This window comes from Tachypleus tridentatus, chromosome 10 (genome assembly GCF_004210375.1).
Source record: "Tachypleus tridentatus isolate NWPU-2018 chromosome 10, ASM421037v1, whole genome shotgun sequence".
In the NCBI taxonomy this organism is placed as follows: domain Eukaryota; kingdom Metazoa; phylum Arthropoda; class Merostomata; order Xiphosura; family Limulidae; genus Tachypleus; species Tachypleus tridentatus.
Window position 1 is genome coordinate 59,897,682 of NC_134834.1, and position 16,847 is coordinate 59,914,528.

The 16,847-nt window shown below is 33.3% G+C and overlaps 1 protein-coding gene across 2 annotated transcripts in view; it reads right to left on the reverse strand.

The window, feature by feature from the left end:
* Positions 1-16,847, reverse strand: part of LOC143229377 (transcription factor A, mitochondrial-like) — a 37,874-nt gene that overhangs the window by 18,636 nt on the left and 2,391 nt on the right. For both annotated transcript variants that reach the window (XM_076461616.1, XM_076461617.1), the window contains exons 2-4: positions 16,256-16,407; positions 14,215-14,285; positions 7,467-7,616 (exon numbers count right to left, since the gene is read on the reverse strand). In XM_076461616.1, coding sequence (XP_076317731.1) covers positions 7,467-7,616; positions 14,215-14,285; positions 16,256-16,407 — 373 coding nt within the window. The remainder of the gene's footprint in view (positions 1-7,466; positions 7,617-14,214; positions 14,286-16,255; positions 16,408-16,847) is intronic.

Here is a 16,847-nt window from a genome sequence, read left to right on the forward strand (position 1 = left end):
GAGGGAAAAAAAAACCTTACATATCTCTAAAAGAAATACTTCAGTAGCAATGTGAAGCAACCATGGGAAATCATCACAATGGAATTACAGATTGAATACTTCAGTAGCAATGTGAAGCAACCATGGGAAATCATCACAATGGAATTACAGATTGAATACTTCAGTAGCAATGAGAAACAACCATGGGAAATCATCACAATGGAATTACAGATTGAATACTCACAGTTGCAGCCCAGATAGGTTGCACACAGACAGGAAAACAGCGAGCAGCCTGCTATGAAATAGAGGGCCATCTTTTGACTGACACCACGAGTTGCTAGAGCAGAACAGCATGTAGTCAAGACCAAAGGTCATAAATTTAATATCTTCTTAAATTGAAAATTATTCCTAAATAGATATCTCCTCTCACAAAAAGCTTTCTCAGTTAGTATTACCCTCTATCAGTGCACAAAGACCAACATGTAGGTTCTAAGTCCTGGTGAGAAGTAATGGAGGATGAATGAAATAACATAAGTAGAAAATGAGAATGTAACACAGAAACAAAATGGAAAACAAAAAATGTCCCAAAGCTTACAACAGGGGAATACAGAAGGCTGAGTGCATAAAGATGGCATGATCAATCCTGACAGACAGAATCCACTACATCCACTAAAGAATAAAAAACAGATGACTAAAAACAGGTAATACATATGTATTAATACAAGATGCAAAAACACCCAAAGCAGGGACACCCCAAACAGCACACTACCTCCTCCAAAAAACAAAAAAATTCAAAGATTACCCTGGAAAAAGAATCCTATCAGGTTGGGATTGCTAAACATCGACCAGATTCATGGCCTCTGAACCACAAAATACCCTCCAATTGATACAATGACATACAAAAATACAGAAATCCAAAGTTGGAAAACAAAAGACACTCAGACAGATAACACCATACATGACAGTGGATGATACTACCATAGAATTGTTGGTGTAAAACATCACTAACTTGTTCTAAAGAGCCAGTAGGAAGGAACATACTGTTCAATGAACAACAAGAAGTGTCAAAAGTGTTATATGAAGAGCAGAGTCAAAAAGATTTCTCCACCCCAAAATGTCAAGAAATGCTCCCCAAATGGAAAAGAAGCATCTAGGAAGAGTGACAAAAAAGTGCACACTAAGCTCAGTGAAGGAAATAGACAAGCAAAGGTCTAGACAACTTAGTTGAGATAGAGCTAAGGCAAAGCCAAACAAAAACACTCTAAACTAAAACAACCACCTGTGAAGAACAAAAAATGTTTTGATGGATGAAAAATGGAGACATATTCAACACACATCTATCCTTCACAAAATAGGAGTGAAAACCCCTGAAGGAAATAATTTAATCACAGAAGGAATGCTGAAGAAATAAGAGCTGAGCCACCACTGATTACTATTGTGTAGAAACAAAATTTCACTGAGGGTAAAACAAATGGATGGTGAAATAACTGGGAGATAAGTGGAAATGAAATTATGGAGACTTGTTGAAACAACTCCAGCCTCCAAATACACAGGAAGGCCCCAACATCTCATAATAGAAAAAAAAAAAAAGTGTCATGTACATTGCACATAATGAAGAGGAGGGTAAAAGAGTCCTAAAGAAAATAAGATTCTGACCTAGAAGAACCAATCTTTATTGCAGACATGTCAGAAAAGCAAAGTTGAAGAGGAAATTCTCCCTCTAAGAATAAAACCAACAGAAAAACAATATAATGAAACCAAAGAACCACTTCAACAAAAAGGCAAAGGTTGGATAAAACACTTAGAATAATGGATAATGGAATAAACAAATGGAAAAATTCCAATATAGGGAAAAGCAACTGAAGCATAAGTAGGGAAAAATAAACTGCTCCAAAGACACACCTAGGCAGGCTATTATACAGATTATATGGAATGTTGCCAAAAATAGCCATCATGCCTCCAGCTTACAAATATGTTACTGCCTCTGCTATGTGAATGAGAAAAACACCATAGCAGCAACATCAGTGGTAGTTGTGTCTACCCAAAACTATGAGCGTATAACTCATAAAGCAATAAATTAGAGAAAAGAGAATAGGAAATGAAAGTTAAATTGTAATTCTCCATTACAAAAAAATGGGAGAAAATAGCAGTGAATAACTTAAAGAACACTGAAGAATAAACACAAATGGATATAACTAAATTGTCAGCTAAACCAAATACATATATACAGTAGGGCAGCCAAGTGAGAAGTGATTAGCAGATGCATTATTACAGAAAGTACTAGTTGCAATAGGGATACTGTTGAACTCCTATTGGTGGAGGGCTACTGCTTGATCATTTGCATGTAGACATGCAGAAAGAAGTGGAAGTGACAAAGTGGGAAGTGAAAACTGCACTGATAGAAGGCAGAACTAATCAAGAAAGCTTTTTAGTGAGAAGATAGGATAGGATATCAGAATATTCAGTTCATTTAAAACACTTGCATGTCTTAAGAAGCCTACGCTGGATTAAAACAAGAAATACATACATATAGTTTAAAACTCTTTCTCATGTTTTTGTAATCTACATAGTAAATAGTCACCTAACATCAGCCAGACTGACTGAATGAGTGATATAAAAGTAGAAAGAAAAAACTTACAAACTCATCACTAGTCCTTATTTTTCAACATCTTTTGTCATTTTTATTTCTGAAATAATGTTAAAATATGAAAATCATTATGTTTGAATTTCCCATTCAGTAAGAAAAAAAGTACTACCCACTTTTATTTTATGAGTCTTTATTAGTTTTAGCTATAATCTAAGGAAGTTTTGAAAAAAATCACAAGACTCTGTTAAAAAATTCAAAGATTATGACTCATAGAATATCTTGTAAGCTGCAGTATCATTCTTATTTTATTTAAAACTAGATGGAGTACCCATTCCCTGAATGGAAGTTATGTAAATTCATGATTAAAAAAAAAAATTATCTTAGGACTTGAAAAGTTCCTTCCATTTTATGTTATTGTAAAACAAGTAAATATGTCCATAAAAACTGTAAAATATAAAATGTGAAGCTGCAAGTTTGTATGTATCTCCATAAGAACCCAATAAACATTCATGCCAAACCTGGTGAGGGTCATCAATAGAGGGCAAAATAGTGATAAAAACTGCAAAAATGTCCATAAAATCCACAAAATGCAAAACTGAACATTTGTATTATCTCTCCATGAACCCAATCAGGAGTGTGAAAAGTCATCATGAAATCATGAGGCAAACATCCTTGCCAGGCTTTCCTTTTTTCTCTCATTTTTAACATTATTAAGAATTTATGAAAATGAAAATCATAAGATGGGACAGCAACAGGCTCTCACTATAAGCATAAAAATATTAATAAAGTAACAACAAATATCTATTATACCCATAGAGTAACAAATATATATTAATTATTACTTCAATCATTCTTAATGTATAAAGCATCTATATGCAAAGAAAATCCACAAACTGATTAAATGAAAGTATAGCCTAAGATTCTTTGTGGGCTTTATGGCATAATCAGTAGTTACAGGGACAGACAGAAGACATTACTATTACATTAATAAAAATTAGTAGTTACATGGACAGACAGAAGACATTACTATTATATTTATAAAAATTAGTAGTTACATGGACAGACAACAGACAGTACTATAATATTTATATAGATAAGTAGTTACATGGACAGATAACAGACAGTACTATAATATTTATATAGATAAGTAGTTACATGGACAGATAACACACAGTACTATTACACTTATACAGATTATATAAAATGTTATGGAGCTGTGAAGAAAGCTGATTTGAGCTCTGAGAAAAAATAAAATTGTAGTCGTAGGTTACAGCATTCTTAGAGAAAAATAAGTATTATTTCAATAACTTTAGCCTAAAGTTGAAAATGTAATTAGTTAAGTTTAAAGTTACAAAATTAAAGTTAATATTAGATCATTTGAGGATTTTTTTTTGTCCTTTTAAATTTAAGGTTACTACAACTTGTACTGTGTTACACGATAATAAAGTTATTAAATATTAGATTAAAATAGCGTTTCCAGTAGAATTAGCTAAGCAACAAGGAGAATTTGTTTAAATTAAAATATATTACTAAATGGTAATTGCTGAGAATTTTGAATGCATTAGTAAATTGTTTAAATTAGCATTTGGTTGCATATGACCAGAAAGGTACACTGTAGCTGTTATGGTGATGTTGATTAATGAATAAGTTAATAGAGAATTTGGTTTTGCATTTACCTACAGTTCAATCTGTGATCTTATCACCTTTTTCTTACAATTTTTTAACCATTTATATGCCAAAAAAATGTTTACACATGCCACAAGCCTTCTATATAGCCCCAACTGACTGATTCCTATGAGTCTCTCACACAAATCATCATGCAAAAACCCTCCACCAGTAAAGTGCATGGCATACCATCTTAATGTATGCAACTCCCTCTATTAACTTCTAGCAAACTACCATGTTGAGTTTTGATGGAGAATGGGAGCACTGGTTTTCAGTGAGAAGGAAAGGTGGGAAGCATGAGATGAGGTAAGTACTTCTCAGAAATACATTTTCAGTATAGAAAAATTATAACTTCTGATATAGTACATTATCTCCTCTCACATAAATATATAGAATCCCACAATGAGTACGTGGAGGAACCAGTGAAAGGGAAGAAAAAAGCACCCTTTGAAAGCATCCAAAGGATACTCCCAAAGATGAGACAGTCAGATTCTAATATATATTAGACTACACTATTTCTGAACCAGGTATAATCTTTGACCATTGTAGAAAGATGTCACATCTATGGGCAGAAAAACAGAGAAGCATATCCAAGTGAAAGAGAAATATGGCCAAAAAGTAATCTAAACCATGCAATATTTATGAACCTCAACTGCACAAACTATAACAGTAGGCAAAATGAAAAAGATTTGCCTCTAAGAACCAACATTCATGTGAGGGAAGCATGAAGATCATACTCTCAGTAAGTCAACTATAATCCAAAACCTAGAAACCAGGTACCGACATCTACATAGTGGGTAAAAAACAAGATCATGCCACATGCAAGTTGACTACAATCTAAAACCCAACCATGTGGCAGGGGTATGAAAGAGGATCGCACCATATTACCCTCAAGTTCGTGAGACCAGAAGGTACCTAGTCCCCATCACCAATTCACGAACAGGGCACATGTTAATAAGATAAACTGATAGGCTGATTCAAGAACCTGACATCTGGTATCAAAAAGGCATCTGCATAGTGTAAACCATCTCCCTAAGATGTGAAATTGACTAGAACCACCCTAAATATAGTAGCATCCTTGGAATAATAAACATTATTATTAATGTTTATTATTCCAAGGATGCTACTAGCAAAGGGAAGAACAGTAATAATCCATAAGTACCTCCACCATGACCCACAACACTGATGGAGTAAAAACGAAGGAGGAATATAGACGCTTGTGGTACATGTGTGAGGACTTATTTTAATAGGTTCTACTCTAAATCAAAATCCAGCCACTGGGAACTGCCATCCACATGGAGGTAGAATGAGGGATCTTAATCAAAGGGGTGAACTGCAACTTTGACAGTTCACTCTCATTTATTTTGTGTGTGTCAAACTGGAGGGTATCATGTCATCTACACCAGCAGAAAACCACCACTCTACTATCAACTGAACGATTTTATAAACATTTCTATATTCTGTTTTACTTGGAAGGGAGTTAAAAATGCAATAGCAATTCCATATGAATAATAACACATGACAGAATGTAATGGATGACCACAAAACCCCTATCTGTAAAAGCAGACCATACTGATTTATTCAATACAAGACATGACGGATATGGGCAGCTATCCTCTTCTGCTTTACATATGTAGGGCAAATTTATGATGTAATTCTATCATGAGGATAAACCTACAAGCAAACTCAAAGAGCACTGTATCTCTGCATTGTGTAGCCATAAAATCATTATATACAAGTATACATGGCTTCAAGTATGGGTTTGAGCATTTAAAGAATACTTCTTCAGGCACCACTCCCCACGGAGTAGGATCCATTAAAAGAGAGAAAGACATGAACCTGAAATATATATATAGACACACACACATAAAAAGGTAACTTACCCAGTTACAGGCCCATAAAACAATGAATGATGGTAGAAGTGAATTATGGTACTTCAATAAGGAAGAAACAAATACCCAAAGCAGAGAATGTGAGATGAACATGTAAGATATAGTCCCAGTACTTGACAGACAAAGTACCTACAACTGATGGCATGGTAGACATGCAAGGAAAAAATAAGGTGCATGATAGGAGTGAAGATACCAGGAAGTGAAGATGAAAAAAGGAGAAAATAAAGTAAAGGCCAATCAAATCACAATCTAAACCCAATGAGTAAGGGAGGAAGGGAAAAAAATCACAGACAAAAGAGCAGAGTAAGTGGAGGAAACATGAAAACTGGATTTAATGGAACCAAGCAACCCACAACATGTGCAGGACTGAGAATATCATCTGAATCCTATTCAGAAGAAAAGTAAAAGATGGTAAGAAACAAATAAATCAAAAGTATATCACATGACCACTAAAATGTAGGCTATTAAAATCAATCCAAAACAAAAGAAACAAACCAATGAAAAAAAAGAACTTACTGTGAGACCCAATTAGCAGTGGATAGTGAACAATCAGCAGAGTCCAACTACAGAAAGTCCTAAAAGCTAAGCCATGTTTGGAGAGAATGGCCTGAAGGTAACATTCATCACAGCAGGCAAATCCTTAAGTATAAATGGAACAGTGAGGAAAAGAGGTGGAAGATAAATATTAATTGTAGCAGCATAAATAAGATAAAATGAAGCTAAGAAAAGTATTTGGTACAGTAAAAAATGTAATTGAGAAAAATCAGGAAGAAAACCTGCCTGAAGCAGAAAGAAATAACATCTGTATAATTAACTGCTATTTACAGAAAGGGAGTTCTCAAACAATATAATAAAAATAGTTACAATATACCCTAAAATAAATTCACTACACTTTAATATTAGACTGTTCAAGAAGTTATAATACGTAGTTGTACATTGTCAGAAATACCTTTTTGTTTGTGGTAAATTACACAGTAACTATCTCTGACTCTTCTTCAAGCTTAATTCCTAAAACAATAATGGAATACTTTAGACCTTTAAAGTGATTAACTCACACTGGATTATAAAATTATAGAACATATGAACTGTTAAAATGTGTGATAGATGTTCTTGACCCTGAAAACCAACTTGTGATTTGAAGTTTGTTGTGTTGAAAATTGGTAAACTGGTAACCAGAACAAAAGTATACTTTACACTAGTTTATTTTTCAAAATCGAAATATCTGATACCATAATTGATTATTATAACAGTACAGTACATATACTCCTTAATTGTTATAACTATCTTTCATAACAATGTCTAAAGTTATTTGTTCAGACTCCATTAAACTGAAGGTAACTTACAGTTTTCAACCGTCTTTTATCAAGTTTCTTCTTTTTGTCGACCTTGTTTCTCTTCATGGTTTCTCGCTCTTCAGGTGTCAAACTAGAAATATAATCTTGATGGGTTTTTAGGTACTCCACAAAATTCTTTCTTGCTTGTTCTACATAAAACTAAACAAAAAAGGTTGGTATAAGAAACATAAAAAATAACAATAAAGAAATAAACTTTCTGCTAAAAAAAACAAAAGTTTTGGCATAATGTCTGACAAAGTCTAAAAAAATCACTGCAATCAGTTTACTGAGGCTCAGTGATGATACCTACCAGTATCAAAATTTAATTTAAAATATAATGTGGAAAAACGATCACAACTTTATGCTAGATTGTAATATTAAATATTTAATCAAGCAAATTTTCATATTTGCAACATAAAAATAACCTCTCACTGGAAAAACATTTTCAGTATAGGAAAATTATAACTTACAATATGATACCATCACCTCCTCTCACATAAGTAACTAGAATCCTACACTGAATAGGTGGAGGGACCAGTGCAAGGGAAAGAAACAAGTATCCTATGAAAGATTTTGAAGAACAATCTAAAAAAGATCTTTGGATTAGAATATCATACATGGGAAGCTGCACCTCATCTTTACCAGGCATGCTCTTTGCCCAGTGTGAAAAGAGGTGGTGCAAACATGGATAGAAAATGGAAGCACATCCAAAAAGAAGAGAAAAATGAACCACACGACATCTAAGTCCCAATTCCAAAAATTACGTGAATGTGAGTGAAAGTAAAAAAAAACATATGCCCCTCTGTGTAGAGTGGCTAAGGTGTGAAAGACCATACATGGAGAGTTAACTGCAATCCAAAATTCACCCAGTGAGAATGGACATCAATGTGGGTGTAAGAAAAAGAATCATCCAAGCAGCAAGTCAACTGCAATTCCAAACCTAACCATCTGGTGAAAAGAGGATCATACCATCTTCACCTCAGGTTCAGCAGACTGGAGAGAAATCTTGTACCTACAGATAAATGAATAGGGCATACAACAGCAATATGATAAACTGTATGACTGATCTGTGAATCCAACAACCAGAAGTTTGGCATAAGAAAGAAATTCCTGTAAAGTAATCACTCACACTCAAAACTAATCTGACAGGATTGAGGAATAGAGTAAGAGAATGAATCACAGTAATCTGCAAGTACCACCACTATGACTCACAACATGGGTAAAGTGAACATGGTTATAATTGGGTGAAAGAACAGAAACACCTGTAATACATGTTGACTGGTTTAGCTCTGAATCCAAAACTCAGCTACTGAGAAACAACATCCATATGAGGTTAAGATGAGAGATCATAATTGAAGGGGTGAACTACAATTTTGATGACTCACTCCAAAGCTACAACATCCCTCGAGATAAAACCTAATAGAAATGGGGTATCAAATTGAAGGATGTCTCATCATCTACACCAGCAAAACATCACCTCATTACTCTCAGTTGAATGGTTTCATCATTATCTGTATCACATATCACTACTACATTCAGAAGAATGCCTTCATGGTGCACCACCTCAATGAATTGGAACTGAAAAGTAGTAACAACTCCCATACTCCACTGAAATAAAAAGGAGGAAGAAAATGTGGTGGAGAGACCAGAGGAAAGTAAAAACCAAAGACTACAATGGGTGATCATGAGAACCATATTTTGAAAAGCAGACCAAACACAAGTTGTTCATTCAAAGGAATGGCAGAATATAGCTTTCTGCTTTACCCATGAAGTCCACAGGTAAGTACAGTCCATATGAAACAAATTAATATCGTAAGGAAAAACAAACAAGTGATCTTGTGAAACACCTCATCTCAACAGTGATTGTTAGGTGGCCATGGAAATTTTAAATATGAATTAGATATGGCCTAATAGTGCAGATTTGACTATATAAAGTATACTTGGCCAGGCACTGCTCACCATAGAGTAATACAGGGTAAAATAAAGAGAAATGCTCCTGAAAAATAAGAGGTGTACAAATGATAACTTACTCAGAGTGTCAATGAAGCCTGAAAATGGCCACAGATAAAAAAAAAATAACCCAATAATAAAGAAAGCGTGATCCAATATAGACAGTAGGTGATGAATGTATGTGATGTGGTCTACATGCCCAATTGAAGAACTTCAAGGAACAACAGAAATGAGACACCAGGGAAAAGGTAAGGTGCCTAATCTGATAGGAAAACTCTTGGAACAAATATTGGGAAAAAGTATACAAGTAAGTATGAGCCAAGTAAATCAAAAGCCAACTCAATATGTAATGGTGGAAAGAGAAAGGCCACAAATGAAGGAAACCTTTCATAGAATGAAGAGGCAAGAACAGGCACCTTGGAAAAAGCCATGCATACAATATAACAACAAAAGGCATGAACATGACATAGTAGGCTATAAAGGTCAGATCAAGTATATAGAAAGGAAAGTTGGCTAAAATGAGGAGATACCCTTATAAGCCTCAGAAATTTTGGAAAGGAAAGAGCGAAACAAGTGGAGAAGAACATATGTGTTATGATAAAGGGTACATGAGCATCAATGGCAAATAAATCTGACCTCCAATGTTCACAGGTAAAGAGGAGAAAAATAAGTCTTATGAGATTAAGTGAAAAATTGAACATGAGGACAGATGTTTAAATGGAGGCAAAGTAAGGCAGTGAAGGACCATACTGATATCACAATCTGGAAGGGCTGTGTGCCAAAGAGGAAATTGAATCCACAAGGAATCCAACAATAGGAAAGAGGATAAGAAAAGTAAAAAACTCTGTGATCCCAGGAAAACAAAAACAACCAAGTAAGAAAATTCATAAGAAAAAAACAATGCAATGAGTAGATGGAAGCTCCTGACCAAATACCAATGGTGTAAAATGTTCCACTTATGTTGATAGACATCTGTAGAAGAAGGTCTACTAGAATGAGCTAAAAACAAAGCAAAAAGCCAGGACAATACAATTTTCTTGCCAAGAACTAGATAAAAACCAGGCATGAAGATTGAGAATATAAAAAACTGGAAAGAAGAAAGGATGAAGTAAGAGGTATTGGTGGAGCAGACTGGAACTGGAGCAGCCATGGAAACCATGGTTTTGCTGACCAGTAAGGAGCAATTAGAAGTACTTAACATCATTGGAAGAAGATGGATGGAAGGATTTACATAAAAGTACTTCTTGCTCCAATCCTTACTGAACACATCAACAGTCAGTCCAAGTTCATGAGGAACTGGAGAAAAAACAGAGCCATTGGCAAATGAATCCAGATGAGGAGTACCCCACTAAATACATAGCTATTGGAAATTAAGAGGATCTAGAAACCACTCTGTCAGATAAATTTTGTTGGGATATGAAAGACAATATCAGACAAGACTTAATACACCCAGTACAGGGCACACAACATGACAAATACCAAGTGATTAACCAAAAATGAAATGGTTAATTGCTGTTTCACCTATTCCACACAGGATTCCAAAGTCTCAGAAGTATTACCAAAAACAGACTGCTGGAGAAAGAGGGCCATAAGTAAATTCCACAGTAGGTGATAAACAAACTTGGGATAATACTGCTTCTCTCCCCAGAAGATCCCAACAACAGAGAAACCACACATTTAAGTAAAGAACCAAGAATGATAAATATGCCAATGTGGAGGTAATCAGGGAGAAATTATCCCCTCAAGATTATGGTGAAGCATCTTGAAAAAAGTATTCATACTATAGGAGAGTTGACAGCATAATAAAGGTGCAAAATCTGTGCATGCAATAAATAAACAGGATCAGCAACTCACATAGATAAAAGCAATTCCAATTGCTGAACATCAAAAAATGGAAAGTCAACCTGATGGTGTGCTAAAATAAACTGGTCTTAAGCCTGTGGAGGATGAGGCATTCTAGCAAGGGAATGGGGAAGAACAAAACACTGAAAGGAGGAGGTATCATGTAACAAAGAAGGAAAGGGATTATAAAGTATTGAGTAAAGAGATAAAACAGAATATACCTGAAAAATCATGTCTTAAAATAGCCTTATTAGGCATAGTTGATTTTGCAGGAGAGGCAAAAGAATACACAGCAAAATCATGTGGAAGGAAAAGGCTATCATATTCCTTGTCAGCCCAATCAGGTTCAGCATGTTCAGGAGGAATATACAGGTGACATCAGGTGGAGCAGGTTGACTCATTTTATAAAAAAAAAGAGGAAGAAATAAAAATACTGATAGCACTTTGCTATCCAGAAATGTTGAGAAAAACATGGTATAAACCTCTTCTTGGGATTTGTAGGAATTGACACTTGTATATACAATGTCTATCCAATTTTGGCTTTCAAGGTCTTTTTTGATAACAGAGTGCTAAATAGGTTTTGGCTTAGTGCAGGTAACTAAACTATCTTTAGGCCCCCAACTTCTTACTATCACTGATTAGGATTAGATCTTGGCTCTTTGGAGAAATCTTTCAATGTAACAGTTATTCCATTTCTTGATTTCCTTAATATTTTCACATTTTGAATGTGTTTTAGTCCTTTGACATATCTTTTCAGCAAATATTTGTCCATCCTACTTATATATAGTGTTATTCTATTAACTGTGCAAATTTTCTTGTGCTTATCAGGTTCAAAGCACTGGACCCACTCACTTTATTGCTAAAGACACACTTCCCCATTATTCCAGTGAGTCAAATCTTGGCCTAAAAGATATGAGAAAGCTCTATTCATATTTACCAACCCATGCAAAGTTCAAACAGTTAACATGCATACAGCATTCTTTATAAAAACAGAAAATTGTCAGGTTCTGTGGTCTTCAAGGTCAAATGTAGACCACTTTAGACTGGCAGAGGTAACTTCTAAACGTATACATTTCATTAATTAAAACTACGATGTAGGCTGCATCACCATGAAATTAAAGGGATGTAAAACTGTCAGAATGAACTCTGTAATAAGTTACACCAGACAATATTACATGTCAGGAAAAGGATTACATGAAAAACTATATGTAACTCAAGTTTCAAGACCTCATCTCTAACACCTTAAATTTTCCAGACTTTCAGAGACCTTTAAAGTCAATTTTCATTTTCAAGTACTTTACAAGGTTTTCAAACACCAGTATGAACACTGACTTCTATTACGAACACTAGTTTTTTCCAGCCTTGTAACCACAAAGTAACCATTAGTTTCCATATTATAATTTGTAATAGGCTCTATGGTATTCAAGAAATCTACTAAGTTTTAAATAAACATTATAAATATTTATTAAAAAAAGAAAGTCAGGTTTATAATAAAGTATTTTTACTAAATATTTGTTCAAATATACAGAGCCAACTATTGACTGTTTTGAATGCAAAGTGATTTTCATGTCAAAATCATGAGAGGAAGCTACTTAGTTTAACCTATATAGCTTAAAATTTGTAACAGTCTATATCTGTTTATACTTAATTTACTGTTGTTGCTATTTGAACTGTGTCTAGCTAATAATAACTACTACACACAAGTTGTAAATCAGCAGTGAACAAGTAGCTCGCATTACCACACTGAATTATGTAATACATGAGCTGCTTGTAAGCACACCTCACAAAAAATTTATATTATTATTTAATTATCTTAACTAATCTTACTTTGTATAACTTAAAAAGTTTCATATTTTTACATCGTACATTTTATAATTAAAAGAAAATATACAAGGAAAAATAAGACATATTGTATTTACCTTGGTTGATCTAGTTGTTTTCTTTTTTGCTGTTAGTTGCCAATAAAATTTAAGCCTTTCTTATAATAACGGTACTTATATAGTAAATAATATTCATTCTTAAATAATTCATTTAAAACATGGAATAATAACACTATAAAGCAAACAACATCCTAAAACTATCATAATTTAATTCTCTTTCTAACTATGACATAAGAGCCATAAAATAATTCCCAAAGATTATTAATCTGAAGCACAAGAGAAACTTTCAAACTGAAGATGAAATAGACAATACTCTTAACTGAAACTAGTGTTATATATGTCATTTGTTACATTAAAACTTTGCTTTTCTATTGATTATAAATAATACAGTATAAAACATCACAGAGAACTATTCTCAATTTCTGAAAAAGAAGATTAGCAGACAGGCAGAGCAAATGAAACTGTTTTTCTAGTTTATGACTCTGTAAACAAATACAACTGAAGACTAAAAAAAGGAGAATATGCCTTAGTAACATACATATATAAAGTGTAATTTACGTTATGTTCTGTATTTCAGTAGGGAAATAAATAACTTAGAGAAGCCCTTGACAACAAATGTCTCATATTAAGGGAGGTAAAAGATTTTTTAAATACTTCCTTATAAATTAAGAATTTAAATGTACATATTAAAACTTTACTTACTAACTATGTTTTGATGTCATATTTATTTGTATATATTTATAAATAGTGTAGTTTAATTGAATTTCAAATGTAACTCTTTGAAAGGTTCTGACATGCACACTTTGATTTGCCTGTGGTGAAAGGGTTAAAGATTCCCTTTTTCAAAATGTTGAATGTCCTTTGATTCTACAATAAATCATTTAACAATCTTGTTGCATAAATATTTCTCTTTCAAAAGAGTGATCAATTACTCCTTCAGCCACCAACAAAATGTTTGGAAATATTTTAGAAACCTAGCCTGCATGTTTTGTGTTACATTGTAGTGTTAAAACCATCTTTACACCAGCCAGAAAATGGCTGTTTTTCTTAAAAACAAATTGGTATAAAAATAAATAAAAACAAACCTCTTTAAGTGATGGATCCAATTCATTCCACTGCTTTGCTATTACCTTCACTTGTTCAGTTATTTTCAGGTCTGTCTCAGAGAAAAAATAAATAAATAAATAAAGCAAGTGTCTTGATATATGTGTATATCACACATAAAAAAAGACAAATAGATTCTAGTAAGCTTAATATTTCAGTGCTTCAAACTTTTAATCAAATGCATACAGATCCAGTTGATTCAATCAATTTTGTAATGACCATGTAACTTAAATTTTAAACTCTCAACCTACCATGCTCATCTCTATGAAATTTTGTAAAACTCTTAGTAACCCCCACAAGCTTGTTGTTTTTATTAAAGTACTTTTGCTTAATAGTTTACAGAGTTAGTCTGAGTGAAAGGTGATTTTCATGCTAAGAACAGAAATACTTTATCTTATTATGCAAATACTTCATATGCATAGCCTCCCAAACTCCCTAAAATGAATGTCAAGTCTTTCTTATAAAACCTTATATTTCTTTTCTGTACCCTAACACAACTGTAGTTAAATAACCACTGTCCAGTGAAAAGTTGAAAAATATTAAATAAAAGTAATGATACATTTTTTTACAGAACAACTGCAGATTGTATCAGAGAATTATCATTATTTACCCTAATAGCCTCAGCTTCTTACTTTTTCACACCTACTTTCCTTAATGTTATAACTTCCTTACTGTACTTTGGATTCTTTCTGGTTTGAAAAGCAATAAATCAATTGGAATTTAGGATAAACAAACAATCAATGCATGTTACAATCTCCCCTATCAACTAATCTTAAAAATATGTTTTTTTTTTTTTTTCCTTAGGACAGGTAACATAAGGACAGTATTTTATTCCCATCTTAATTGCCTTTGGTTATATCCATCTCCTAACACTCTCCACCTATGATTGCACTCTGTAACCTAGTACTGCATACAAGCACCTCCTGCAGACGTTTTCAAGACTGACCCAATTTGCAGTCTCTAACACTAGCTCTTAGTGGAGAGGAAAGGTGGAAAAATGTGAATGGAGGTAAGTATTATCAGAAATACATTTTCAAGTTAAGAAAATGCTAACTTACAAAACATACTTACCTCTTCTCACACTACAGGTAGAATACCACACCAATAAGGTGGAGGGGCCAGTGAGGGCATTATCCATAGATAATGTACCTGCACAGATTATAAGTGGACCAAAAGAAACAGAAGATTAGCACCCAAGTAGGGTAACTGCACTACATCTAAAAATGTTCTTCACCTGACACCTAAATCACGTACTGCAGGTGGAATTTAACATGATTTATTATCATTGGCCATGCCTGCAACCAGGTAGCTGACATCTCACTGCTCAGGGTTGGAATTATAGTGCCATGACCCCTAAATACCATGTTGGTGCCTAAGTCATTTGGACCACAATTTATATATTTGTGAGTTGATCCCAAATTATGCGAGTTGATTTATTCCAAACTACCAGGATCAGGAAGAAAAGGTAAGCAATACCAAAGTGGAAAAACCTTTTCCTAAACGTGAAAAAGTGTGAAAGATAACACCAAACTCAGAATGATGGGATCCTGTATGTCATATTCAACCTGTTTTGAAAGTCACTTTTATTCAGCTTTGTTCAGTTACTTATTTCTAAAATCCTCAGAAAATTTTAAACTTAGTTGTAGATATTCAAAATATATTTTAAAAAATAAGCAAAAGATGTTTTAATTATTGAAAACAAAAACAATTATTTATTTCTTATTGAATTATAAGATTTAACACAAGTCTTATAATGGTGCTATTAAACACCATTATCTATGGTTACAAAACATATTTATATTTTTAACCAAAGGATTAAATATTTTTAGTTATTTTTTCAAAGTCATATGTCAGTAAAGAAGCTACAAACATTAAAAAGTGTTTAGAGTTAATTAGCAAAGTAATTAAGATCATGTTAAGTATCTTAATTTTTCAGAATAATATAAGGAAATAGTGAAAACACTCAAGTTAATTTATTAAACTTTTTTTATTTTCTACTGTGTACTGGGATTCATAGCTTACCAGTATACTGTTGCACCACTTCTGGTCTTTTCTCTTTGACAAACAGCATGTATGCTGATAATGGACGTTTTGGAGGAGGTGGTAGAGGTGATTCACTTTGTTTAAATGAAGATGACAAGAGACATTTGTGATTTACTAAAAATTGTGTAGCACTGAAAAATAAATAAAAAATGATGTTGATTTTTGAAATTAAACTAAAAAATATTTAATTATAATGAAACTTAAAATAATAAAAAGATATAATTTCAGTATAAAAACAAAAATGTCCACTATACTTACAGTATTACATCATCATAACATTCCACCAGTGCTAAAGAGCGTACTTTATGTACTGTTTTTTGAGTACTTTCTTAACAAAAGTACTCCCCATGTCATACGCAGAATAAAAGCAGCTCTCAAATAAAATTGACCAGTCACTATTTACTCAGTTCTCATTCTTTTGTAGGTAAAAAAAATTGCCACAGCATGTAAGCTCTCAATTGTAATTAACATACAAACTCTACTGTACAACATATGACTAAAAATAGCAAAGTTAAATATTATGTATTTTTGCAAGGTCATTTGCAGTAAACCTTTAATCATAATAATGTAC